Source organism: Heterocephalus glaber, unplaced genomic scaffold (genome assembly GCF_053883595.1).
Source record: "Heterocephalus glaber isolate CG9 unplaced genomic scaffold, H.glaber_assembly_v1.0 deba00001565, whole genome shotgun sequence".
NCBI classification, from domain to species: Eukaryota; Metazoa; Chordata; class Mammalia; order Rodentia; family Bathyergidae; genus Heterocephalus; species Heterocephalus glaber.
Genome location: NW_028258352.1, coordinates 417,365 through 444,378, shown reverse-complemented (window position 1 = coordinate 444,378; position 27,014 = coordinate 417,365). Strand labels below are relative to the sequence as shown.

General features: G+C 45.5%; 2 protein-coding genes across 2 annotated transcripts; one reads left to right on the top strand and one right to left on the bottom strand.

Moving 5' to 3' along the window:
• Positions 1-602: 602 nt before the first annotated feature.
• Positions 603-26,904, bottom strand: Adora2b (adenosine A2b receptor). Its single transcript, XM_004870776.4, has 2 exons — positions 26,405-26,904; positions 603-1,994 (listed from the first exon to the last, which is right to left on the bottom strand). Exons 1-2 carry the CDS (start codon positions 26,737-26,739, stop codon positions 1,331-1,333), a joined length of 999 nt encoding a protein of 332 aa, XP_004870833.1. The 5' UTR covers positions 26,740-26,904; the 3' UTR covers positions 603-1,330.
• Positions 13,223-16,909, top strand: LOC101707720 (alcohol dehydrogenase class-3). Its single transcript, XM_004870777.4, has one exon. It carries the CDS (start codon positions 14,244-14,246, stop codon positions 15,363-15,365), a length of 1,122 nt encoding a protein of 373 aa, XP_004870834.1. The 5' UTR covers positions 13,223-14,243; the 3' UTR covers positions 15,366-16,909.
• Positions 26,905-27,014: the final 110 nt, after the last annotated feature.

Below are 27,014 nucleotides of genomic sequence, written 5' to 3'. Positions count from 1 at the left end.
ACAGTAGAAATGAAGGCACAAATTAAAAATCATGTCCTAGAACAAAGCTAGAGATGCTGTGGATTTTCAGTCTAAAGAAGAATAGACAGAATAGATTTTTAAAGGGAGCGATAAGAGACTCAGACCCTAAAAGCTAAGGAGCAACAATAAGATAAAGATGAAAATGAGACACTGTTCAGCCTGGGGCAAGACTTTCTTAATAGGTAAGGTTGTGGACAACAAGAAGAGAATCTTAGGGGACAGGAATTCCCATCTCTGGAGGGAACCAGCAGTGTCCTTGCAGGAACTGAAGCAGTGGACAGATGAAATACCTACTATCTGATTCCCCCTATCCTTGTGCCCTCAAACACAAGATGCTAGTGAACAAATGCTGGGTGAAGAGCTCAAGGCTGTGCTTGTTACAATGTTTTGTGGTTGGCAGAGCCTTGTATTATGTTGCAGTGCAGAAACAAAAATCTATCAAGAATTTTCTGCCACTTGAACTTGGAATGAGTATAAACTTATTTTTTAAATCAGCCTTTAGAGTACTGTGTATTATCTAGACAGTAGATGCAGTTGTGTATAACATGCCAGTGCAACATCCTAAACTTTTTTTTTAAACAAAAAACTTTATTTCACAGAATATACACAGTTTATAATTTTGCTTAGTAAAATTTTCACACTTTGGGTCCAACAATTTCACTAAAATTGAACTTGGGAGAGAAACACAATTCAGTACCTAGCTCTAGGAAGGAGAATCTGATAAGGAGGGATCCCATTTTTACACTTTCTTCCGCTGCAGTAGTGTTTTGTGTATGGAAAAGAACAGAGCTTACATTTGTTACTTGATGATAATTCTACTTAAGAACTTAGGAGAATACCATTCCCTAAATATGGCAGTTTCTTGTTTGAAGAGTCATACTTTTAGTATTCTTGATTACCCTCCTGAGAACAAATATAGATTAGTGCAGCCAATTTTTATTTTTCCTCTGCCTCTACATTAAAAAATATTTGCAGTATAATAGTTCACAGTATTTCACAGTAGTTTCAGTCATTTTCGACCATGAATGAGGCAGACTCTTCCAAAGTTTTAGAATCCATTCAAGCTGTCAGCATCATCCATACACTAAAAGCAGGCAAATAGGAACATAAATACATTTGTCAATACTTGAAGCCTACTAATAGCATGCACATATCAGCTAGAGACATGTAACTTTAGGCAAGTACTCAAAAGAGGCAGCCATATGCTCGTGGGCTATGGCTATTTTTCACAGTGAGAATCAGCCGGTCATATCCTGTCCCATTGTTTATTTTGGATCTGTGCCTTCTCTCCAGGAGGCCACAGCCTAGGTCATAATCCCAAATTGAAAGCAGGCTGGGTTCCAGCCTGCCCATTTCCACTCTTGATATCTGTTTGGCAGAGAACATACCTGGAAATGATTTTGTGAAAAGTACAGCGGAAATCTCGGTTCCGGTAGGCATACACAATGGGGTTGACAACTGAATTGGCATGTGACAAGAGAATGGCTGTGTTCATTGCCCACTTGGGCTTATCTTTAGCTAGAGCTGGCTGAAAAAGAGTGACACAGTTGATAGCATGTACTGGTAGCCAGCATAGAGCAAAAATCCCCATGATCATAGCCAGTGACTTGGCCGCATGGATCTCCCGCTGGAGGGTGGTCCTCGAGGGATGCATTAGCTCAGTGCGCTGAAGCTGCTTGCAGGCTACCATGAATATCTTGATGTAGATCACCAGCATTATGAGCAGTGGGGGCAGGACACACCCGAAGAAATTGAAATACACCATGTAGCTCATAGGGACTACATTCTCAAATAGACATTTCACAAGGCAGCAGCTTTCATTTGTGACTCCATCCCGGGGCTCTGTGCAGTTGTTGGTGGCACTGTCTTTACTGTTCCACCCCAGGAATGGGGTCAGTCCAATGGCAAAGGAAAGGACCCACAGGACAGCAATGACCCCTCTTGCTCGGCTCCCAGTGACCAAACTTTTATACCTGTTCAAAAGAACATCACTTGTTACAGTCAGTTTACAGTACTCTGCACCTAAAGCCCAGGAGCTCACTTCTACTTTTGTTCTGCCCTAACATCCTATAAGGCTCACCCTCCAGGGCATCATGGGATCACCCTCAACACTAGAGACACACAGGAGTAAGCAACTTTGCTCTAAAAAGCTCAGTAAAATTTTCACTCTTAATAACACATTTCTGTTTAGTGACAAAGAAGGTCAGCAACAAGGGGTTAGATGTTGTTATGGTTTGGTTCTAGATGTTCCCCCAAAACCTCATGCGATCATAGGTGGGGATTTTTCAGAGGCAGCTGAATCTACAGTGTGTGATTGATTCATGATGCAATGCTAAGATTAAGGGTGCTAGGATTAAGGCTGTGTGATTACTAAACCAGTCCACTGATTGGTCTGGTACCACCCTAATCCCAGTAGTCTGGATACAATATAAAGGACAAAAAGAGGCTTGTCTTATTCCTTGTTGCTTTGCTGCCTTCTGCCCACCATGAACTGTTCCTCCTCTATGATGGCATCCTGCTTTGGAGCCAGCCAATTATGGACTGAAACCTCTACAAACTGTGAACCTTTCCTCCTTTAACTTTGGGTGTATTTTGTCTCAGCAATGAGAAAAGTAACTAAGATAGTATTTTGTCTCAGTAATGAGAAAAGTAACTAAGACAGATGTCTGAAAGAGGTATTTGCTAATTATCTCCATACTGACCTTTGAGTCTAGGCCTTCTGTGAGGTGCTATTCTAGCCAGTGAACAGAACAAACCAAGATCCCTTTTAAATGCTAAAGGACCTATCAATGACCCGAGTTTGATCCCCGGTACCAAAAAAAAAAAAAAAAAATGCTAAAGGACCTACATGCTAGTGGGGGAAATATAATTAACAGACATAAATAGCAGTGGAGACCCACATGGTATGAAAAAGAAAAAGAGTAAAGGAAGATCAAGACTGCCAGGGATCATAAAGAAGTCAGTCAAGAGAAGCTTCACTGATAAAATGACATTTGAACACAAGCCTGATGAAATGAGCTTTAGAGCCCCTGGAACCAGGCAGCACACTTCTGCAGCTCTGGGCAAGAATCCTCTTCTTCCACAAATAAACTAGGAAGTTTGCCTTCTAGTATGGGCAGAATCATTTCTGAATATCTCTACAAACTACTGGAGAACAAAAGTTCTGGCAGTACATCTATCTATAGGAAACTGCTAACAGCACAGTTAATAAAATTGGGAAATAAATATTAATAAGTGGCCCATATTATGTATGTAATGTATAAGTCAGTATATTCAATGTAATGTATTAAGTAAATGAAATAAAATATTTTAGTAACCTCTAGCAGAAAAACTAGAAAATACCCTGATTTGTGTACTTTAGAGTTATCTTTAGTTCAGTTTCCTATGCCTATACAGTAAAGTGTGAAATTCTCAGATTGGCCTGCAGAGTCCTCCAGACCTTAGTGTCACATACACAGTCCCTGTCTTTCCTAACAATGGCTCCCTTCTAGATTATGATCCCCTTAACTCAAGCTCAGCCAAAATGCCTGTTCCTTTTCCAAGGGTCACCTCTTAGGCAGAACATACACACAAACATACGCTTGTCATAAAGCCTAACCCTAACTGGAATGCCAACCTCCTGAAGACTAGGGCCATGTCCCTTTGTACTGGTATCCCCAAGCTCTAACACAGTGCCTGGTACATATAGGTTCTTGATAATATGGCCACTACAGATACATTCTTCACTTTAAAGCAAGATTTTACTTACTTTACAAGGAGTACTTGACGCTGTGATCCTGATAGGCAAGAGAACCGGTATACTTTGCTGAGGTCTTGCCTCATAATTTATAGTGATCTGTAATCTTTCCTGCTCCCCATGAGGGCATCTCTGAACAAGAGGAAACTCAGTTGGGGGCCACCTGGGCTCAGTTACTCCCTGAATTTTTCTTGACCAATGAATCCATCTATTTCCAAATATATTTTGCTTCCCTCCTTATTTGGGAATGTAAAGCCTTTCTTTAAAAAAAAAATGTTTCTCCTTACCACTGCCTCACTAGAGAAATGAATAACACAATTAGTTCCTGGAGAATAACAAGGAAGCCTAAAGGCCAAGCACTTGGAATCCAGGTCCATAGCCTGCTTCCCCACCCTGCCCTTCACAGGACTCCAGTGAGTTGAGTACAGCTGATTACAGGTCAGCCCTAGTGGGTAGATTATATTTGGGGTAAGTAAATTATGGTGCTTCTATTCTCTTGCTGGTCTTGGGTAAGATGGTTCTGACCAGCAAATAAGACCTAAAAGGAAGACTGCTAGGGCTCTTCAAGGAAAGATTATATTTCCTGTTAAAAGGAAAAGATCCATAAAGAGCTTTGTCCTCATGCCCATCCCTTTCTGCCTTTGATGCTTGTGTAGGAGGCTGTGATGCCCAGAACTGTAGTGGCCATCTTGTGACCATGAAGGAGAAGCCTGAAAATACAGCCAGTGGCAAAGCAGAAGAAAAAATCTCAGGTCCTTGACATCTTTGAACAACCAGCCCAACCCTAGAACCATCATGGCTCCATATACTTGTTCAAGAGATAAATATCCTGATTTCTTATACCACTGTAAGGTATTCTGTTACCTGCAGCCCAAAGCATACATTCTGGAGGGGATTTTCATCTCTCTAGTTCAGCTCCCACTATTTCACAAATGAAACAGAGATACAAAGTCTTTGAATGTAATAAGCCAATACAAACCAAAGATCAAAAACTAAGTCAGGACTCCCAAGCCTGTGTTCCTCGCACTATATTGTACTGCCTTTTATTTTACTTTAAAGGGAATATTAGATACAGAATAACCTGTACAGAGTGCTCATGGAAGTAGCTTCCCGCTACATCTATGGGAGGAATCCACCTACATGTAACCATTTCAAAACTGCTGTGTCCTGCACATGTACATAACTCTTTATGGCAAAGTGTCTTATGTAAGGAAAGAAAAAACAGTCGATCTTATGAGAGGAGCAGCTGGCCACAGGCCTCTCTGGACTCCCATCACCACCTCTGCTGGTTCATTATTCCAAAGAGTTCATCCCTTGTACCACATTCTGTGAGGTACTGGAAACTCAATCTCTGCCCTCATAGAATATAAGCTAGTGGAAGAAACAAAATCAAGAAGTAAACACAAATGTTTCACCCTGAATTGGGATGGGTTCAGCCGTACCAGATTGAGTAGGATGCAGGGATAGAAAGCCAAGGAGGACTATGCTATATATTGGTTATCAGGGAAGGCCTCTCTTATGTGGAAAGCTAATGGATGAGAAGAAGAGAAAACTTTGCACAAACATTCCAAGAACAGTGCATACCCCGGTCTCAGAAGGAAAGAATATTACTTTCCGAAAGCAAAAAGAAACACGAATTAGCCTAGATGAGTCAGGAGCCAGTTCATAGGCCATGGGAGCCATTGGAGGCTCATAAGTGAAAGCCATGGCACCAGTTTTTGTTGTCTAAAGCTCACCTGGCCACAGTTTGAAGACTGGACTTCAGGGGAGTAAAAAGAGAAGTAGAGGTCAGTTAGGAAATTATTTCAGTAGGTGAATCAAGAGAAAATGTTGCCTTGGACCAGAGTGACAGCCAAGATGATGCAAGTGGATAAGCACTTTGGAGGGAGAACCAACAGGTCTTGAAGATGGATTAGATGTAGAAAGATTAAAAATCAAGGAATCCTAAGGGTTTTTCCTCCCAGTGTGTAAAAATTTACAGGAATGGGATTTAAGAGAAGGGTGGGTTGCAAGGCAATTACGGTTAAGGGAATGGTGAGTGTTAGGAAGCTGATGAAAATGATCTGTAGAGAGAATGCAGAAAGAAAGATCAGGTAGGGCTGGGGATTTAGCTCAATGCTTCCATTGCCTGCTTCGCAAGCACAAGGTCCCGAGTTTGATCCCTAGTACCAAAAAAAAGAAAGATCAGGTGATGAAAGAAGCTAAGACTGAGGAGGCTGGACGATGCAGGGTCCAAGGCACATGTGGAGGGACACTAATTGCCTCAGCTGTGGCAGAAGGAAGGTTAAAAGAGCCAAAGCATAGAGGGCAGAGGTTGCCATAGCGACCATGAGCACCTCCTCCCTAGGGTGAAAGACGCACTAGCTAGGTGCTGGTAGGATATAGCTGGCCTCCATGGGACCAACATGCCTTGACCTGGACACAGAGAAGAAGACAGGAATGCTGTAGAAAGCAGGCAAATGTTTCTGCACTGCACAGGATACTAGGAGAGCCAACCCTTGGAGTCCCTAACATTTCCCAAGGGATGTCAGGAAATGGCCTGCCCATATTCTCATTTCCCTCTTCCAACTGTGTTCCATTCTCTCCCACCCCACCCCACCCCCAGCTGCAGGCTCCAACATTCTTACATCTGCATTATGTATGTGTCCATCTCCCAGAATGTTCCTGAAAGGCATGAGCCACATCTTGTCATTCCCTGGCCCCTGTGCCAGTCATTGATCTCTTGTAGTGGTGCCATGCACTGCAGTGAGGCAAGAAGCAGGGCAGCTTCCTGAGTGTAAGAAAGTAAATGAAGGCAACAGAAGTGAAAACAGAAAACAAGCATCTTTTATTTTTATAAACAAAGCAGGAACAAGGCCAGCCTTTGAAGACCCTCACTAAATGGGTGTTCTGGGAAAGTCCACACTTTGGGAGATGGTTGTGCCCCAGCACTGTGTGTGGAGTTATGCTCAGATCATTCATTCTCCTTAAAGAGCTCATTAGCTAAGGAGATTAATAGAAAAACAGTCACATGGAAGGAATCAACAGAAAGAAACAGTGTGAACACTGAGGTTACATAATGAAGGGATGGGGACCAGCGAGAGGTGCATGACAAGTTGCTGGCCTACTTCTGGGGCAGAGCCTCCTGCTCTGGCTCTGTAGCCCACAGCTGAAACCAGGCCATCTTCTCAGCCTCAGAGATCAATCCCCAGCTCTCAGGCTGCTCCTAGTTCAGACCCTCAAGGAAACAACTCTGGGCAGTGACCCTGAGCATCTGTGAGGCCCAGAGTTTGATCCTCAGCACCACAAACAAAATTAATTAATTAAAAAATTTAAAAAGTATTCATGAACAGAAGAAGAAATAGAATTTTTGAACAGCACTGTATCAAAGAAATACAGTAGAAGCTGGATGCAGTGGCAAATACCTATACTCCCAACTATTCGGGAGACTGAGGCAGGAAGACCACAAGCTCAAGGCCAACCTGGGCAACTGATCCATACCCTGATATCAAAAATGAGATAGAAAGGGCAAGGGATGTAGCTCAGTGGTAGAACACTTGCCTAGTAAGCACAGGCCCTGGGTTTGATCTCTAGTCCAGTACTGAAAAACTCTTCCATAAAAGAAACCCATGACCCAGGTGCCTCCACTAATGAATTTTAGCAAACATTTAAGGAACAATAAAATCATTCCTATACAAAAAGACCATTTGTTATTTGATTTTACTACATGATATTCAGGTCTAGGAGTGCAAAGAAGGCCCCTCTTCACCACCTGTGGTAATGCACTGATAAGGCAGGTGCCTTGTTTCCTCACATGGCCATAGCTGGAGCCTGCCACCCCTCTGAAGAAGGCTCAGCAGCCACCTCCACAAGAAAACAAGGTATGGTCAGTCACCAGAACTTCCCTGGGTCCTGAGGGCTTCCCATCCACTTGAACAATTTCTAGTATGTTTGAAATTAGATGATGGCTCTGGCGAGGCCTGAGCAGAGCCCACTGCCTCCTGTAAATGTGGTCAGAAGAGATGCCACTTGTCCTTCAGCCAGTTAAGAACAATATGTGAAGAACACAGTAGCAGAACAGAAGGTTGGCAGTGCCCCCCACCAGCTCGAAGCAGCAAGAGGCAGCATCCACAGTGTCTGTCAGTGAACAACAGCTGAGGGTGAGGTGGAAGCAGCAGCAGGTCTCCCAGAGCTCCTCTGGGTGCTGATTTTTGGTGAGTCTCACATATTGTTCTCAAATATCAGGTGGGAGTCAAAGATAGCTCAAGTTTGCTGGGTGAAGATTCCCAGCATTACAAAGTAGCTGAGAGAAAGGGGTACTGCCCCAAACCAGAGGAGAAAAGACAATCTGTCCCAAAGAGAAAAGGACAAAGAATCCTCCCAAGGCTGGGATTAAAGCTCTTGTCTTCAGATAATAACAGTAACTGTAAGAAGTATCAGCCTCTAATTACACAGTCCCCAGTTAGAACACATCAGGAGGCACACTGTGTTCCTATGTCCATCATAGGTGATGTTAAATTGTCACTTGGTTGAGACATTCACAACAGGGCTGTAATTCATGTGTCCCACTGCTGGGTGGCTCTGAACCACTGGTGGTATGTGCATGACTCCCATTGGGTAGCATGGGACAGTCCCATTGGGTGGTATAAGCCGCCTGATGGGACAGTCATGCATGTATCACCAGTACCTCAAGCCAGTGGGAATGTGTTAATGTAGTGTCTGACAGTTAATAGTGTTATCTATTGTAACTATTTCTTCCTTTTTAGTAGATATCTTGTGGTACATATTTCAAGGCTTTGTAAATATTCCTCATCAAATTTTCAGCCAGGAATTTTATCATCTATTGATGATTCTTTTTAGAATCAGTTGTTTAAAAAAAAAATCAGTTGTTAATATTACAACAGCTACGCAACCGCAAAGACCCGAGTTCGATCTCTGGTACCAAAATAAAAAAAGTATTACAACAGTTGTCCAAATGGTGATCTTCTTACCTCAGTCATTCCTTCTCATTTATTATATGGCATTCTATTAAGTAAGAGTTTCCTAGATCACTATTATTTTGAAAATCTGTGTATTGCTAGGCCTCAAAAGAAATGATACTCCATCAGCAATGGACAAAACCAAAATCTTGGACTGGGGATTTAGCTCAGTGGTTCCAGCACCTGTCTTGCAAGCGCAAGGTCTCAAGTTTGATCCCGGTACAACAAAAACAAACAAACAAACAAACAAAACCAAAATCTTGGTTTCTACACCTCATTCTTCATTCAAAGGAACCAGGGTTCTTTGGAAAACAGCTAGTTCCAAATTTGAACCAAGACATCACCTGCCTTCCAAGTGCAAGTTCCCGAGTTCAATCTCCGGTACCAAATTTGAACCGGGAATACCTTTCTATGCCAGAAAATAAGGAAATGCTCAAAGATAAATGGAAACAAACAGAAGTGAACCTGAAAGAGCTCTCACTGGCCAAATCTGGACATCAAAATTAATAACTGGAATTGATTTTAATTCACTGAATGAAAGTAAAATTCTGTTAAACCCATGCTGATAGTTAAAAATAGGATAAAGAAAAGGTAATTCTTCTTTACAGAAGAATGTAAACTGATAAATGTGAAAGGAATGAGAAAAAATGGCCATTTTATAACCACCATGATAATAAGTGATACAGGCAAGAATAGTCAGTGGGGAAAATATATAAACCTTTATATAGAGTGAAGAAGCCTGGCAGATTCAACCTGCTCCAGGTGATCGAGTTTAACACACCAACAGTGGGACATACAGTCCTATGCACTTTCCTATGTGACCAGCCTGAAAAGGACGCTATATCTCTCATGCTGACAGTGTTGCCACTGAAAACATTTCCTGAATGCTACCATAAGGAAGCAACCAAACCCAAATTAAGGGACATCCTGGAAAACAACCTAGACTCCTCAAAAGTGTACATGTCTTAAAAATCCAAAAAACAAAACAACCCAGGAACTGTTTCAGATGAAAGAAAATTAAAGAAACATATTAAATGCAAAGAAAGAAAATTAAAGAAACATATTAAATGCATGACCTTCCACTGGAACCTGGACTAAAAGAAAAAAACTATAAAGATGATTACAATAACATCTGACTATAGACTGTGCTATCTTTTTTTTTTTTAAGACAGGATCTTGCTTTGTGTTCAGGCTGGCTTTGACTCACAGCGATCCTCCTGCCTCAGCCTCCCCTGGAATTACAGATGTGGACCACTACACCTGGCTTGGGTTATTTTAAAACTCCTAAATGTGGTGTGTGTACACATGTGTGTGTACGTGTGTGTGAGAGAGAGACACCGAAACAGAAAGAGAAACAGAGGGAGAGTCAGAGGGGGAGAAAGAAAATATAGCAAAATATTGACAATTTGTAAATTCAATTGGAAGGTAAAGTGGCCCCTTTATAGTATGGATTCCATACTGACAATATTCAGATTTTTAAAATTGTGCCTGTATAGACATACACAGACGTTTTCCTTATATATACACACATGCACACTACATTCATTTTATAATTTTTAAATGTCTCTGAAATTATAAAACTAGGTTATTAATGATTTCTGAAAATGCCAAATTTAAGAGAAACATCCCTCCATAACACTGCTGACCAAGCCCTGTCCATATCATGAACCCAGTCTAGATTTCCTCCCCTCTTGCCTCTCAGGACACCCCACAGGGATTCTTCTCCACAGGCAATGAGGTCATCCCTCCATATCAGAGCCTACACCCCACCCCCCTGCACACATGAGTACCTGTGCATGCACACAGATGTGTTCATACAAGTGCACCCCACACACACTGCCGATTCCTGAATACCTCACAAGGCAGTGACTGATCAAAGTACTGGGGACAATAAAAGACCACAGACATGAGTACAGCTCCTAACAGAGAAGGATAGCAAACCTTAGCAAGCTACAAATTCCAAAGAAAATATAGCTGCGCACATGCAGAGAGCTGCAAAGGAATCCTGGGGGCCTCCCATGTCATTTTAAGGGGACACAGTGAAAATAAGGAAAAGTCAGCAGGAAAACAGAACATTCCAGGCCAAGGGAGGAGGGGAGGCAAAGGAATCAGCTCAGCCAGTTCCAGGATTTAAGACAGCCCCTGAGAGGCCAAGAGAGAAAAAAAAAGGGGGGGAAAGAAAAACAGGATGAGGTGGAGGAGAGCCCAGGCCCCAGAGCAAGGAATAGAGCCAGGGAGAGAGAGGTCTCCTAAGGCACTAGAAGCATCCTACAACAAGGAAGTGCAATCAGGTTTTCACTCTGAAAGGATGGCAGCTCTGTGAAGAGTGCTCCTGAAGGCTGTGTGGAGGCAGAAAGCCCAGAGAGCAGACAACAGAGGAGGGGGTGGGGCCAAGGAGAAGCACACATGAGGAGGGAGTGTGACGTACAGCCACAGGACCTGCTTCTGTAATGGCATTCAATCAAGCTTATAAATTCTCTACAATTAGCTGGGCATGGTGGTGCACATCTATAATCCTAGCACTTGGGAGACTGAGGCAGGAGGATTGTGGCATGTTTGAGGCTACATAATGAGCTCAAGACCAGCTTAAACTACACAGCGAGACACTGTCTCAATCGGTCCTCTACATCTAAATAAAAAGTCAGACTCAGCAGTGATGCTGCAATCAGTGGACTAAGATGGCACATACAGAAAGCTGCTTTGAGAAGTTTGCAGGCACTGGGACTACAACAACACAGGTCATAAACCAGAAACATCAAGGCAGATGAGTGGGGTGCAGAGGAGTCTGCACAGGCGAGGCCTCTGCTCACTGCTGCCAGCAGCTCCCAAGTGGGTGATGAGCAGGGTGGGGTCCCCATGGAGCAGGGGCTGGGTTCAGGGCTTGATAAAGACTGACCAGGCCCACCCCCATGATTCATCACTGGCTGTACTTCCCAGCCTGAAGACACTGGAGACACAATCTAGGCCACACTTTCCCAAAGGGCCCCTATCTTCAGGCTGATAGCACCCAGCGGCCCACAGATCTAGGTGTCAGCCTAGACTTTCCCCACACCCTTAGTTCAACATCTGCCCAAGTCCTCTTGAACCTTGATCTGTTTTCTAGCTGTAAGCATGCCATTCAGTAGATGACAGCAGATGCACTCGCCAGTCCCTTGGGCTGAATGATCACTGGGGCTGATCTGCAGTGGCAGTTCTCATGCCCACAAATTCCCACTCAGCCTGACCCTGACTGGCCACGTTTCCAGGACTTGTTCACTGATTGTGGTTCATCTTTGGTTCTCAGGCTCTTTCCTGTCCTGTTCTCTTACTGGCCATGTGGCTTTACCTGGGGTCCCTCTACTCAAAACTCTGCCAGACTTCTTGGCTGGCATCAAACATCAACCTTTCCTGGTGCAGAATTCAGATTCTACACAGCTCAAATAGCTCTGGACTCTGCCCTCATCTTCATAGCCTCTGTCCTGGCCATGATTTCCTCTTTCCTGCCTGGATGAGAACTGTCTTCTTTAATAATCTTGTCATCTCCCACCTACCAGAGTGACTGTCTTAAAATTCAAACCTGACTACATTAGACACCTGATGAAAATTCTACACTGTCCTTCCAGGCCTCACCTAATCATCATGCCTCACAAAAACACTATCTATCTGTTGATTTCAGTACTGAGGATTGAATTCAGGGCCTCATGCATGCTATGCATATGCTCTACTGCTGAGCTACATCCCCAGTCCTTTTTTATTTTTATTTTTTTTCTAGACAGGGTCTCAATATATAGTTCAGGCTGGCCTTGAACTCACTGTGTAGCCCAGGAGGGCCTCAAATTCATGATGATCGTCCTGCCTCAGCCTCCTGAGTGCTGGAATTACAGGCATGTGCTACCACAACAGGCTGCTTTTTTAATTTTTTTATTTTAAAACAGGATCTTACTGAGTTGCCCAGGCTGGCCTCAAACTCAAGATCATCCTGCTTCAGCCTCCTAAGTGGTTGGGATTACCTGTGTGTGCTGGCCTCACAAAAGCACATTTAAATGACAGTAAAGACATAAACAGAAATAAAACATAACCATCCTAAAAAACAGAACAAGAGGGTTTGATATGTTTCTAGAAATAGAAGGCAGGTAGGGTCACTGGGATGGGCCACAGAGGCAGAAACAGTGATGGCTGAGATGAGAGGCTCCAGTCTAGCACAGAAGGGACAAGAAAGAGATTCAGAAAAGGAATAGAAATCAAGCGAAAGACCACCTGTGGACCAGTGCTGTGGGTTGGCCACACTCCCACAGAGCTGTGGCATTTATCCCTGTACCCTCACACTGCCTCTTGAAGTTAAAGCTTGAGGCCTAGGCATGGAAGATGGGGCAAAAATAGGAGTACCAGTTATGTACTTTGTGCCACATGAAGGCATCTGAACTATATGCATCCAAAAATATAATTTTCAAAGCCAGTTCAACATAATTTAATCTTAAACTAAGGCCAAAAAGTCAAGGAGCTCTTATAGAGAAGAATAAAAAACTAAAGTACTGCATTAGAATCTATAAGACAATATTACAGAGACAAGTCCAGTCAAAATGGGGTGTGTCCATCTATCCATTAAGAATTCCAGAGGGGCCGGGGATATAGCTCAGTGGTTCCCTCTCCTGCCTCGCAAGCAAAAGGTCCCAAGTTCGATCTCCAGTACCAAAAAAAGACTCCTTTAATAAAAAGAGTCTGGGAGCCAGGCCAAGTGGCACACACCTGTAATCCCAGCAATCTAGGAGACAGAGGCAGGAGGATCACAAATTCAAGCCCAGCCCAGGCAATTTAGTGACTTAGTGAAGTCCTGTCTCATAATAAAAAAATAAGAAAGGGCTGAGGATGTAGTTCAGTGCTCCCTGGGCTCAATTCACAGTATGCCAAGAAAACAGAAAAAAAAATACCAAAAGGAAAAAAAAGAAAATGGAGACAAGGAAGCAATCAAGAAAATATTCTTTTAAAATTTCAGTGCTGAAAATAAATACATGAAAAAATGTTCAACATCACTGGTCATTCAAGAGATGCAGACGAAAAAGACACTGAGATTCCACCTCACCCCACAAAGAGTGGCTGCTATCAAGAAATCAACCAATAACAAATGTTGGCAGGGTTATGGGGAGAAAGGAACCCTTCTCCATTGTTGGTGGGAGTGCAGACTGGTACAACCACTGTGGAAATCAGTACGGAGACACCTCAAAGAACTAGGGCTAGAGGTCCCATTTGACTCAGCTATTCCCCTGCTGGGTATCTTCCCCAAAGAATTAAAAGAATCATACCACAGTGATATATGTGCACCCATGTTTATAGCGGCACAGTTTGTAATAGCTAAAGCTTGGAAACAGCCCAAGTCCCCATCAACTGGAAACTGGATAAAGAAGATGTGTATAAAATGGAGTACTACTCAGCCATAAAGAATGAGAAACACCTCTCGTGGCCCTGCCTCCTAGTGGCCTTGGCCCCAGCTCATCACCCCCAACCTGACTTTCATCTCTTCCGCTCAGCTGGTGCTGACTGGAGCTGTGGACATGGCTAAGCAGGTTATCAAATGCAAGGCTGCAGTTGCTTGGGAGGCTGGAAAGCCTCTTTCCATAGAGATCAAGGTAGCACCTCCAAAGGCTCATGAAGTTCGAATTAAGATCATTGCCACTGCGGTTTGCCATACTGATGCATATACCCTGAGTGGAGCTGATCCTGAGGGGTGTTTTCCAGTGATCTTGGGACATGAGGGTGCTGGAATTGTGAAAAGTGTTGGCGAGGGAGTTACCAAACTTAAGGCAGGTGATACTGTCATCCCACTATATATCCCACAATGTGGGGAATGCAAATTTTGTCTAAATCCAAAAACAAACCTTTGCCAGAAGCTAAGAGTCACTCAGGGGAAAGGATTAATGCCAGATGGTAGTAGCAGATTTACTTGCAAAGGAAAGACTATTTTACATTATATGGGAACCAGTACGTTTTCTGAATACACAGTTGTTGCTGATATCTTCGTTGCTAAAATGGATCCTTTGGCACCTTTGGATAAAGGCTGCCTTCTTGGTTGTGGTATTTCAACTGGTTATGGTGCTGTTGTAAACACTGCCAAGGTGGAACCTGGTTCTACTTGTGCTGTCTTTGGCCTGGGAGGAATTGGATTGGCAGTTATCATGGGCTGTAAAATAGCTGGTGCATCACAGATTATTGGTATAGACATCAATAAAGATAAATTTTCAAGGGCCAAAGAATTTGGAGCCTCCCATTGTATTAATCCCCAGGACTTCTGTAAACCCATCCAAGAGGTACTCATTGAGATGACAGATGGAGGATTGAACTATTCCTCTGAGTGTATTGGTAAAGTGAAGGTCATGAGAGCAGCACTTGAGGCATGCCACAAAGGATGGGGTGTCAGCATGGTGGTTGGAGTAGCTGCTTCAGGTGAAGAAATCGCCACTCGTCCATTCCAACTGGTGACAGGTCGCACGTGGAAAGGCACTGCCTTTGGAGGATGGAAGAGTGTAGAAAATGTTCCAAATTTGGTGTCTGAATATATGTCTGAAAAGATAAAAGTGGATGAATTTGTGACTGGCAGTCTGTCCTTTGACCAAATTAATGAGGCCTTTGAACTGCTGCCTTCAGGGAAGAGCATTCGAACTGTTGTAAAGATTTAAATTCAAGAGAAAAATATCTCCATCTCTACCCAAGTTTTGAGATCTGATGGGAGCAGCCTGACAGGCACAGAGATCTTCCAAGTTCAGAGCCTCTGAGACTTGCAGTTACTAATCCAGGGAATTGTGTTATATGTGTTGTTAGTTCACAAATGTCAGTAATCAAGGACATGGCTTCATACAACCACAAATCTGTTTTCTAGACCCTGCCTTTCATATAAGCACCTCAAGCTCATTATGAGGAATATTTGAACATAATAAAAGTAATTTCTGCAAAAAAAAAAGAACGAGAAGCTAGAGACATTTATAGCTAAATAGATGCATATTGAGGCCATACTCAAGTGAAATAAATAGGACATACATGTGTAAATACCGAATAGTTTTTCTAGTATGAGAAACTGAAAGTGTAAATAAGGATTAAAATGATTAAAATGAATAAATGATAATTTGAAATATTAAACAGTCCAAAGGTGTAGGGGTGGTGGGAGGGGAAGGGGAAAGGAAAGAAGGGAAAGGAAAAATTATGAGAAAAGAAAAAAATGGAAACGCAATCTGTGTAAATAGGGAAGGGTGGAGGGGGTGAAGGGCACACAGGTAATGGGGAAAAAATAAGAACCAAGATATATCATGTACAGGTACAAGCACCCAATGATAAATGTAAACATCTTGTATACCTAAAATATACCAATAAAAGAATTAAAAAAAATTTTCAGGGCGTAAGAAAGAAGTAAAACTTCAGATTGAGCAGCTCACTGGTAATGCCAATCCCCAATGAAGGAGAAATACCGAACACAATATTTAGAGCCAATTTCATGAAATTTCAGAACACTAAGCAAATACAAAGGATCTCAAACCCTCCCAGACAGGAACTACAAGTTATAAATAAGAATCATACACAAGAATCAGATTTCTTGAGCCACACTAGGTGTTAAGAAATGCCTTCAGACATATGAGAAAAATGGGTCTGAACCATTTCCAAACAGCCAAGCAAGTATGATGTGTAAAAAGCCAGAAAGTATTTCCCATGTCCTGAAAAAGTTACCTAAGGCTGTATATACAAACCAGCAAATATGGAAGCCTAGAACGAGGAAAAACAAAAAACATGAAATGCAAGAAATGGTAGAACCACTCCAGGGGCACAATGAAGAAAGTTGCCACAGCAGCACATGCAGCACACTGCGGACACGTTGACATTCAGCAGTGACAATCCTAAGGATGTGGGAAAGCACATTTCCTCCTTTAACTTTCTATTAATTTCCACATGGAAATTCATGATCTAAACATGAAGCATACTAAAATGTGGCCTAGTTTTGAGCAACTGACAGCATCTAAAACTAGTATCCATACAATCTAGACATTAAAGCTGTCTGCTGAGAAGTATGGTACAGTGGTAGGACTGCATGCCCTAGTCAGCCATACTGTTCTGTTCTGGGTAAGACATATGCAGTGAACATTATATATGCTATTTATCCATCCATTTCGTTTCCAGATACTACATAAAGTACAAAAAATCTTGTTGTCATAAAATAAATGGTATAAACCCTGACAACATAAAAACAATGGTAGAATATAAATGTGTTCAGTACACCATTTCCAAAAACTGGGCATGGTGGCACATGCCTGTAATCCCAGCACTCGGGAGACTGAGGCAGGAGGATTACTGTGAGTTTGAGGACAACCTGGGCTACCCAGTGAGTTCAAGGCCAATCTGGACTATAAAGCAAGACCCTGTCTCCAAAAACAAACAAACAAACAAACAAAACAACAAAAACCCCCACAACACTGTGTAGAGGTTTAAGAAATAGCAGTTGCATTTGTTAGACAAATTGGAGAACCAAAAATGAGTCGGGTGACTTTTACAGTTTACCTCCTTTCTCTTTCTCTCTCCTTCCTTCCCCCTTTCTTCTCTCTTCTCCCCCTCCCCCACCCTTGTTTCTCTCTTTCTTGAGTACTGGAGACTCAAACCCATGGAGCACTGAGATACACCTCCAGCTCTTTCTAAAACAGGGCTCTGCTAGATTGCCCAGGCTGGGCTCTACTTTTGAGCTCCTTCCTCAGCCTTCTGAGTAGCTGGGATTACAGGTATGTGCGGTACACCCCGCCTGTGAGCATTTGTTTACAACAGCATGAATCAACAGCAGTGTATTCAAAGTAATAAACAGTTGATAGAAACCACAATGTAAAGACTTGGAAAGAAAGATAGCAACACACTTTTTCTTATTTTTCTTGACAGTTAACAGATACTATGCACAAATTGATGAAATCAGAAATATAGGCTGAGATGTCCACAGGTGAAAAAAAATCAAAATATAACCCAAAGGAAATGGAGTAGGGGAGAAGACATGCATGAACCATAGTCCCTGAGTCACATGGTCAAGAGTCAAGAGATACAGATTAAAGATGGTGGAACGAAACCTAGGTCAAACGACCCTGGGAGAAATGCCAGCAGAAACAGTCTGGGAGCTGCCCTGCCAGAAAGACAGGTGACTGTCAAGGGAAAGGGTGACTTTCACTTTCCCTTCTGTAGCCCTGAGTACTTCAGAATGTTTTTTTTTGTGCCCAGTAGATGATTTCTAACCCAGAAAACAAACCCAAACTCAAACTCCTTCACAGATTCACCAGTACCGACAGGACAAAACTCAAGCCTTCAGCAAGCCTCACCCACTCTGCTGTGCTTCCACAGCTGTGGCTCTGCGTGCTCACTCATGCCCAAGGGCCTTGTCTACACCAAGGGTGTGAGGATTCCACCTCAGGAGCCCCTGCCCTCTGCTCCACTTCCACCCCAAAGGCTCTTCCCTCCCACACATCCCACCTACACAAGGACTCAAGCACCAACCCTCTAAGAAGCTCTCCACCTCCTCAGCCTCCTCAACCCCTCCTTGCACACCTGTGGGTCTGTTCTAACATTAATTCTGTCCAAGAAAGTATACTTGTCATCTGCCACCAGGCTGCTGCTGCCAGTGGCCCTGTCTCTAGCCTGTTAGCTTCAGAGACCAAGAGCATATGCTTATCAGTGCCCTCGGGGAAGAACAAAGCCCAGTTCCTGAAGGTCAGCCATGAGTCTGATGCAAGGGGAAGTCTGGGCCTCCATCCTCCATCCAAGGAAAGAGGAGGTGGATGAGATCTCCCACAGTTCTTGCAGCTGTTCCTCAAATTCTGAGAGACGCGTGCACACTGGCCCAGCTGCAGGTTTCTCTTACCTCATCTGGCCACATTACTCTTCAGCCATAGTTTTCTCTGCCTCATGTAATATTTATAGGGCCCTATCACAACACTCTATTGTCATCATTCATATACTGCTGGACAGCACCATTCCTGAAGGGGTGTTTTGCAATGACCACAGTCATCCCCAAGCTGTTCAAGTGAAGGCTTCTAGGCATTAGATTGTCCAGCCCCAGCTTCTGTGTGACCCAGGCCAAACTTAACTCTCTGAGCCCTAGTCTCCTCCTCTGTTAAGAGTCTGCCCTCGGGCTGGGGATTTAGCTCAGTGGTTTCACTGCCTGCTGCGCAAGCATAAGGACCTGAGTTTGATCCGCGGTACCAAAAAAAAAAGTCTGCCCTCACAAAGCTGTAATAAAGATTGGCTGAGAGCTAATGGTGGCACATGCCTGTGATCCCAGCCCTCTGGGAAGCTGAGGCAGGAGGATTGCAAGTTCAATCCTGTCTCAAAACAAAAAATTAAAAATGGGCTGCTGGGAATGTAGTTCAGTGCAAAGGTCCTAGGTTCAATCCCCAGGACCTCAAAAAAAAAAAGATTAGCCAAGATTAGGTGCCTGTCCACAAAAAAGGTTTCAAAATGGTGGCTGTTCACAGTACAGTGGATCCCTGACTTATGAACTTGAACTTGATCATTTCCCCAGGGCTGGTTGTAACTAAGTCAATACAGCTGAGATCTGGATGTTTACCTGGGAACATGATATAGATAAAAGAGGCAGATGAATCTTCCATTAACCTAATTAACCCAAGTTATTCGTATGTCAGGCCAGTTGTAACTTGAGGTCCACTGTATTGAAAATTACAATGTAAGGGCCAGGGATTTGGCTCAGTGGTTTCGCTGCCTGCTGCGCAAGCGCAAGGACCCGAGTTTGATCCCCGGTACAAAAAAAACCAAACAAAACCAATGTCCAGGATAGCTAAGGACATTATTTCCCCACATCTGTCTCAGCAGGGTACAACCATGCTGCAATACAATCTGACAGATCGGAAGAGTGAGACACTGAGACAGTGTCACAAGTGCCTGGCTAGAAGGGCCCCATGAGACTGGAGACCCCATGCACGGTCACTGAGAAAGGAATGCAGATTATGTCTTGTGAAACTGTTGTTTCCTTTTGCTCCTTCACACAAGGTTGTTCTCCAGATAATCAAAGACAATACCCCACACTTTTCAAAAATGAGTACAGACGCTTCTCTAAGGTGCTGTCTCCCTGGCAGGGCTGCCCCTGGGCAACTGGTCACCTCTAGGCACTCAGAGTGGCTGCAGGCTGCAGTATAGCACTGTGGGGGGCAGCTCCCCCAGGGCAGGGCCAGTGGTAGCTGGAGGGTCCCTCCTCCTCTCACCCCTCAGGAGGAACCTGTCCATGGTACAAGCGCTTGCCAACTCCTCTTCCATCTCCTGTCATGACTGTCAGCCTGATTATACCACCAGCCAGGGACAGGACCTTCAGGTACCCTCTAGTCTCTATGGCCCTAGTTCCAACCTGGTTCCAGGACAGACTTGAAGACCTCAAAGACCAGACCAGACCTGGGTCCCTGCCCAGCCACATGTGCGCCTAGTAGGGCATCCACACACCCAGGAACAAGCTTCCCCATTGCCCTGCCAAACTGGAGGCCACCTAAGCAACATAAACATGGCCTCAGACCACAGCCAGCTAGGCACCTGCTGCTGGTTTTAAGGTCCTTTGTTTTGTTAATTCAGGTCCGAAGGTGGGACTGAGAGGACTGACTGTATGCTAACAATTCAGGATAAATGACACCAGAGCAACACTTAGTCCATGGCCAGCACTAAGAGCAAATGGCAGAACTTGCAGGCTGCACCTAAATGTCCGGAACCACCTGTATTCAGCCCTCTGCCCCAGGCACAGGGCTTGCCTAGTCATCCCAGGACATCTGTGACCAGCCTGTCCTCCCCCAGGCCTGTGAGGGATCCTCTCAAGAGGATCATTTCCCTTTGTTTCTTCATTAAAATCTACTGGGCCAGCCAGGTATGGTGGCATACACTGTAGTCCCAGCTATTTAGGGAGGCTGTATAGCAGGAAGGTCACTTGAGCTTAAGAGTTCAAGACCAGCCAGCAACATAGTAGGACTGCTATCTCAAAAACAAACAATCAAACAAAAAAACTTATTGGACCAACTTTTCTTTTCTTTTTTTTTTTTCTTTTCTTTTTTTTTGGTATTGGGGATCGAGCTCGGGTCCTTGTGCTTGTGTAGCAGGCATTGAATCCACTGAGCTAAATCCCCAGCCCCCAACTTTTCTTTTGATATCACCTCACTAGAGAGCTCTGACATTTACTATGAATCTCCCATCTTAGGCCCCCCTATCCCACATCCCTTTGTTTTCACTGGCCCCCCACACTTGTTCCAGCTATTCCCTGGGCATGACACACCCTGACACAAGCCCTTCTCACTCAGTCACTCATGCATTCATCAACAGTGTGGGACCCCACCTCCTGCCTGGCAGCATGACAAATGCTGGATCCTAGAATATGAGACCAAGCCCTGCCTCAGAGTTCACATGCTGAGCAGAAAGATTCCATAACTAAGTAAAGACATAATTTAACGGAATAATTAGTTAGGGGCAAATAAATGCAACAGCTGAGAGGTGGCTCTTCAGATTTGAGGGGTGAGGTAGAGCCAAGACCACGTGGTGAGTGAGGCAGGACAGGGCAGAGGATAAGGTGGCAGAAGCCAGGTCACTCAGGTCATTTGGATGTCACCCTAGGTGTCATTGCAGTGCTTTAAGGAAGGGAATGTGACTGACTTATGTTTTAAATCATCCCCTCCAGCAGTTGTGTGGAGAAAGTTTACAGAGGAGCAAGAAACAAAGTAGGGGCTCTGGGAGCCCAGTAGAATTTGGTGAGGATTTAGCAAAGAGCTGCCAGGAAAGTATGTGCAGTGAGGTCCAGGAAGTGACCACAAGACTCAGCCAAAAGGGAATGCTGTGTGAGTGACTGGACAGGAGCAATCAGTGGTACCCTGGTGACAATGGAAGTAGAGGAGACCAGATGACTTCTTAAGAGAGGTTTGCTGTGGAAGAAAGCACAGGTATGGTGCAGAGGTATGGCTGAGGGAGAGCTGATTTGGCATTTCTGTATTAATGTCTGGTTTCCTGGGTTCACTCAACAAAGTGCCACAGTTGGTGCTTAAAACAACAGAAATCTATCACAGTCCAGAGGCCGGAAATCTCCAGAGGATCTTGGAGAGAATTTGTTCCATGCCTTTTCTAGCTCCTAGTGGCTGCCCTATATTGCTTGGTTGTGGCCCCATCTCTCCAGTCTCTGCCTTCAACTTCACATGGCCTGCTCTGCATGTCCAACTATCTGATAAGTGAGCAAATACACTAACAGGCCACCCAGACAATCTACATAAACCTCTCCTCTCAAGATCCATATAAGGGAAGTTCCTTCTGTCCCTTTCTACTTTCCTTCCTTGTTTCTTTCTTTCTCTCCTCTCATCCTTCTCCTTCATTTTTAACCATATAAAGGACACATCTTTCATCCCAGTACTATACGGATGATCTGGTAAAGAAAGATAATACTGACCACTAATGCAAGAGAAAGAAGGGTGAATACAGAGGGGAGTCTCTGGGAAGGCTGGAGGGGAAGACCCAAAGCTGAACATTTTCCTTCCCACTTTATTTTTAAACAAGATTAAATGTAAATTTTATGGTATATGGTTTGGGGTTGTTTATTTTTACAGTACTGGAGATTGAACCCAAGGAGCACTGAAGATTTGTTTCCACTAGTTTTTAAATTTTTTAATTTTTGTTTTTGTTTTGTTTTTTTGGTACCAGGGATCAAACTCGGGACCTTGCGATTGTGAGGCAGGTGGCGGAACCACTGAGCTAAATCCCTGGCCCCTAGTTTTTAAATTTGGAATCAGGGTCTCACTGAGTTGCTCAGGCTGTCCTGGAACCTACAGTTTTCCTGCCTCAGCCTCCTGAGTTGCTGGGATTACAAATGTGTGCCATCATGTCAGATGCAACTTCAGTTTTTTAAAGTTTTGAAAAACATTCAGAATCCCCTGACAACTTCCACCCTAAATGGAGACCACATTTCTACCCCAGGCACAAAGTCTTGCTGAGAAATCTTTAATATCTACCTCCCAGACTGGACATCTGAGCATAACAAAGCCTCAGTGTGGCACTGGGAAGGAAGAGTGACAGGGTCAGGGTCCAGGGACAGGACAGACAAACATGTCCCCTCCATTCTGGTACTTGGCCAGCCAGCCAAACACTCCCTGCCAACACCCTCCTTCAGCTCCTCTGGGAAAATAGCTGGTCTCCAGTGAAAAGGGAAACTGAGACCATGGAGCTGGGCAGGGAGGGCTCCCAGAAAGAGTGAGTCACACAGCCACCCCTGAGCTCAGCTGTGAGTGTGGGGTGAAAGGAAACAGGGTTAGATTTGGGAGGAGGAACCAGAACCAGAACCATCTAGAGGATGAAGTGACAACCAGGGACAGCTGTAGGCAGACACACTGCTCACCCTGCAGAGTCCGAGAGCTTACATCCTGGCTTTGCCCACCTCCATCACCACCCATTCCTGACGGCTCCCTATCTAGGGACAGTGTCTATGCACTGAACTAGAAGAAATGGGCCTGTTTAGGGACACCTCCTCCACTGAAGGCAAGGGCCTGGTGTGAGCAGACATCCCCTTTTCAAATCAAGCTAAAGGTATCATTTTTTGAAGGTATTCATTTTTATTTTTGTTTTTGTTTTTTTTTTTGGCACTGGAGATCGAACTCAGGACCTTATGCTTTCGAGGCAGGCTCTGGAACCACTGAGCTAAATCCCTGGCCCAAGGTATTCATTTTTAAAGCCTCATCTCTGGGCTCCCCTTCCCTCCTGTATGATAACCTCCTTAACTTTATTTTTTTTTATTTTTTGGTAAGGGGATCGAACTCGGTCCTTCCGCTTTCGAGGCAGCCGCTTGCAAGGCAGGTGGTGGAATTACTGAGCTAAATCCCCAGCCCTCCTTCACTTTAGTAAACAACTTGGCAACTAGGTGGTAGGTGGGGGCCTCGAACTCACAGCCTTAAGGCACAGATACTTTTGAGCCTACAGGCCCAGTGAACTGGAATCAAGTCCAAGAATGGCTTCAAGGCCTAAACTGCACTCCCTGGGTCTCACCCTTCTTACCGTGAGCTTCACTGAGACACTCTTTCCCAAACAGGCACTTCTGAGAACAGGCACTTCTCACTTGACTCCACCTACAGCTCCACAACCCCTCTGAGGGCCTCAGAGCCAAGCCATAAAGGTCACTCTACTACCTGGCCCATGTCAATCAAGCAAAGGGAGCCTCAAGTCCTCCCAAATCTAGGAGGGTTCTCAAACTTTGATAGAACTAGAAGATCCTGGCTAGATATCAATACTGGAACCCCATACATACTCCACCTCAGATTCTGTTTCAGTAGGGCCAGATGTAACCTGCATTTTCTTTGAGACACTAGTTACAAACCTCTGGGCTCAAAAAATCCTCCTGCCTCAGCCTCTGGGTATCTGGGCCTACAGGCACGTGCGTCTAGCTCCCTGTAATCTACCTTTTTAACCTAGTCACAGAGGTCACACTCTGAACTGCTGAAACAGCTGAGGGCAGAAGGCCTGCCTCAGGTACCAGCTCCCAGGAGAGCTCAGGGAAGCCAAAGACCTAAAGTGAAACTCCAGCCCACCGGGGGTAGGGTGGGGGGTGGGGGGGTGCTGGTGTCATGAATGGGTCAGACACCCATTCCTTCCTGGGACAGGAGTTGGGAAGCTGCTTGTGTACCTCTCCTAGACTTCTGAGCCTTGCAGACAGGTTAGAAGACGTGGACAGGGCAAGTCTCCTGGCAACCCCACTCAGTATTCTTCCTGCCCCTCACCTACATCTCACCATCCTCCCTTAGCAAATGCAAAGAAGCTAGGAGCCTGTGATTCACATCTTTCCCCTTAAAACGCCCACACCCACTTTTTTTCAAGACCCCACCCAGCACAAACCAGGACATGAATGACCAGATTTAAACTTTTATGAATTTCCTGCTCTAGCCATGTGGCAGTAACTCCCAAGTGAGCTGGAGTGTTTTTGGATCTCTGCCAGGGGCAAGCCCAAGGGGCTTCCCTTAGATGGGCAACTCATGCCGGGGACATGTGATTGTCCTGCTGCAAGCAAAAAAAGTCCAAAAGGCCATGAGTACCCACTAAGAGGGCCAAGAGTCAGGGAAGGGTCCCATAAGAGAGACGAGAATGCTGTGCCACCCTCAGCCTCAGAAGTTCCTGGGCTCTCTCACACCTGATGGGATGCATGAAGCCTCCTGGTCAGGTGCCAAGGGCAACAGCACACGAAACAGCCCAGACATGAACCTCAGGCTCACAGCCCGCCCAACAGGAGGTTCCTGTTCCTGACACAACCTTCAGGGACTAGGCTCAACATATCTCTTACTAAAAAGGCTTCTGGGAGCATTCTCCCGCTCAATTCACACAAACATACCCTTACAACCAATTTAGTATAGGCAGGATCCTCAGCTGGATAAAGCAGAGTGTTTTTCTCCCTTTCTCAAACATGGTGCCACATAGCCCTGAGAGACAGCCTGATGGCACCAGTGAGAACACAGTGCCAGCTGAGTTCCTATCCTGGCTCTGACACTCATAACTGTGGCACTATCCTGAGCAAGATTCCTGTTTTATGGGCCACCAGTCCCTCCTCTACAAGATGCAGGTAACAGCATCTGTCCTCTGGAATTACTGCAAGAATTAAAGGATACACATTTAATACAAATTGCCTTGCACACAGTTGGCTCCCGATAAATGAGTTCCTTCCCTTCCTACTCTTGTAACTTAGTTTCCGTGCCTCCGCTTCAAATCTAAAATGATCCCAAGCTCACCTTAGAAATGCCAAAGGGGCCAGACACTAAAGAAAAGAATAAATATTTTCAACAAACCTTCAACTTTGAATTCATCAGCTACAAACAGGGATCCACTCCCCTTCTTAGCTGGCTCCATCCCCTGAATCTACGTCCTCTCAGTGTGGGAAAAAGGAGAGTTGATTTCAGAAAAAGAGTGGACAGGTTTGCCCTCCAGTTTTCCAAAGTGCCGGCAGTGCTTGTAAACAGGGTTACACAGAAGCATGAAGGCTCTAAGACTGCTCACTGGTATTTGGTGAACCAGTAGGCTCTGTAACTCTTGAAAAGTATTTGGAGGTGATTTGAGTCACCATTAAACATGCAGGGACCTGTGTCCACAGCGTTCCCCAAAGTTCCCTGGAACTTTCCCCTCGGCTCTGCCTGGCTGCCTCATTTCGCATCAGGCACGTTGTGAAGCTGGGTCGTGAATAGCGTCCATTCTAAAAAATGCAAATTCCCAACGTCGGACGTTGCCTTGCCTTTGGTTGAAACCTGTCCGACCCCCAGCATCCTTCGGGCGTGTCTGGATCCGGTGGCCCGCTGTGGGGTGGCAGCTCTCGGACACCACCGCAGGGGGGGGGGGGGGGAGAAACCGCCTTCGCTGCAGGGTGGAGAGGCGAGAACCCCCTCTCGCTCCTGGGCTTCGGAGGGGTGGTCAGATCGGGAACTGCACTTCCTGGAAACCCTTACACCTGTCCCTATGCAGATCCCCTTGGAGGAACGCGTTCATCCAGGGCGTCCTCGGGGACAGAGACTGGCAGGTCCTGCTCCGGGGCACCGAGGGGTCTCAGCAGCCACAGTGACTTTGGGGGTAACCGACACCCTCCAAGCTGGGGGCCACAGCTCCACGCACCCCGCCGCCCCTACCCTGGCCCGTCTGGGGTCCCCGGCGCAGGCCCCTGGTTTGGAGACGGCGATTATGCGGGGTTTGGTCGGGCCCCCACGCGCCTCACCTGAGAGGAACACGGATGGCCAGGTACCTGTCGACCGCCACAGCCAGGAGGCTGAAGATGGAACTCTGCGTGAGCACGAGCACGAAGCAGGCGAGGAAGAGGCAACTGTGGAAGTCCGTGCAGAAACCCAGACTGATGGTGATGGCAAAGGGGATGGCGAACAGCCCCACGGCCACGTCAGCCGCAGCCAGGGACACCAGGAAGTAGTTGGTGGGCGTCTGCAGCGTGCTCGACGAGCCCACCGCCGCGCACACCAGCACGTTACCGGTCACCGACAGCACGGCGATGGCCAACTCCAGGGCCACGTAGAGCGCGTCCTCAGTCCCCAGCGGCATGGCCGGGCCAGCCGGGCCCCGGGTATCCCCTACCAGGCTCGCGCCGGGCGCGGGACAGCCGCGCGGGGCCCACCAGGCATGGCCGGAGAGCCAGCACCACGCCTCAGTCAGCGGCGTCTGGGCAGTCCGGCTCGCGTGCTCCGGACCCGTGGCCGGGGGGCGGGGCCGAGGGCGGGCGGCGGCGCTCATTGGCCCTGGCGCCAGCCCGTCCCGCGCAGCCCCACCCGAGCAGGGCTTCTCTGGGATCTGACAAACTGCGGTTTCTAACTTTCCCT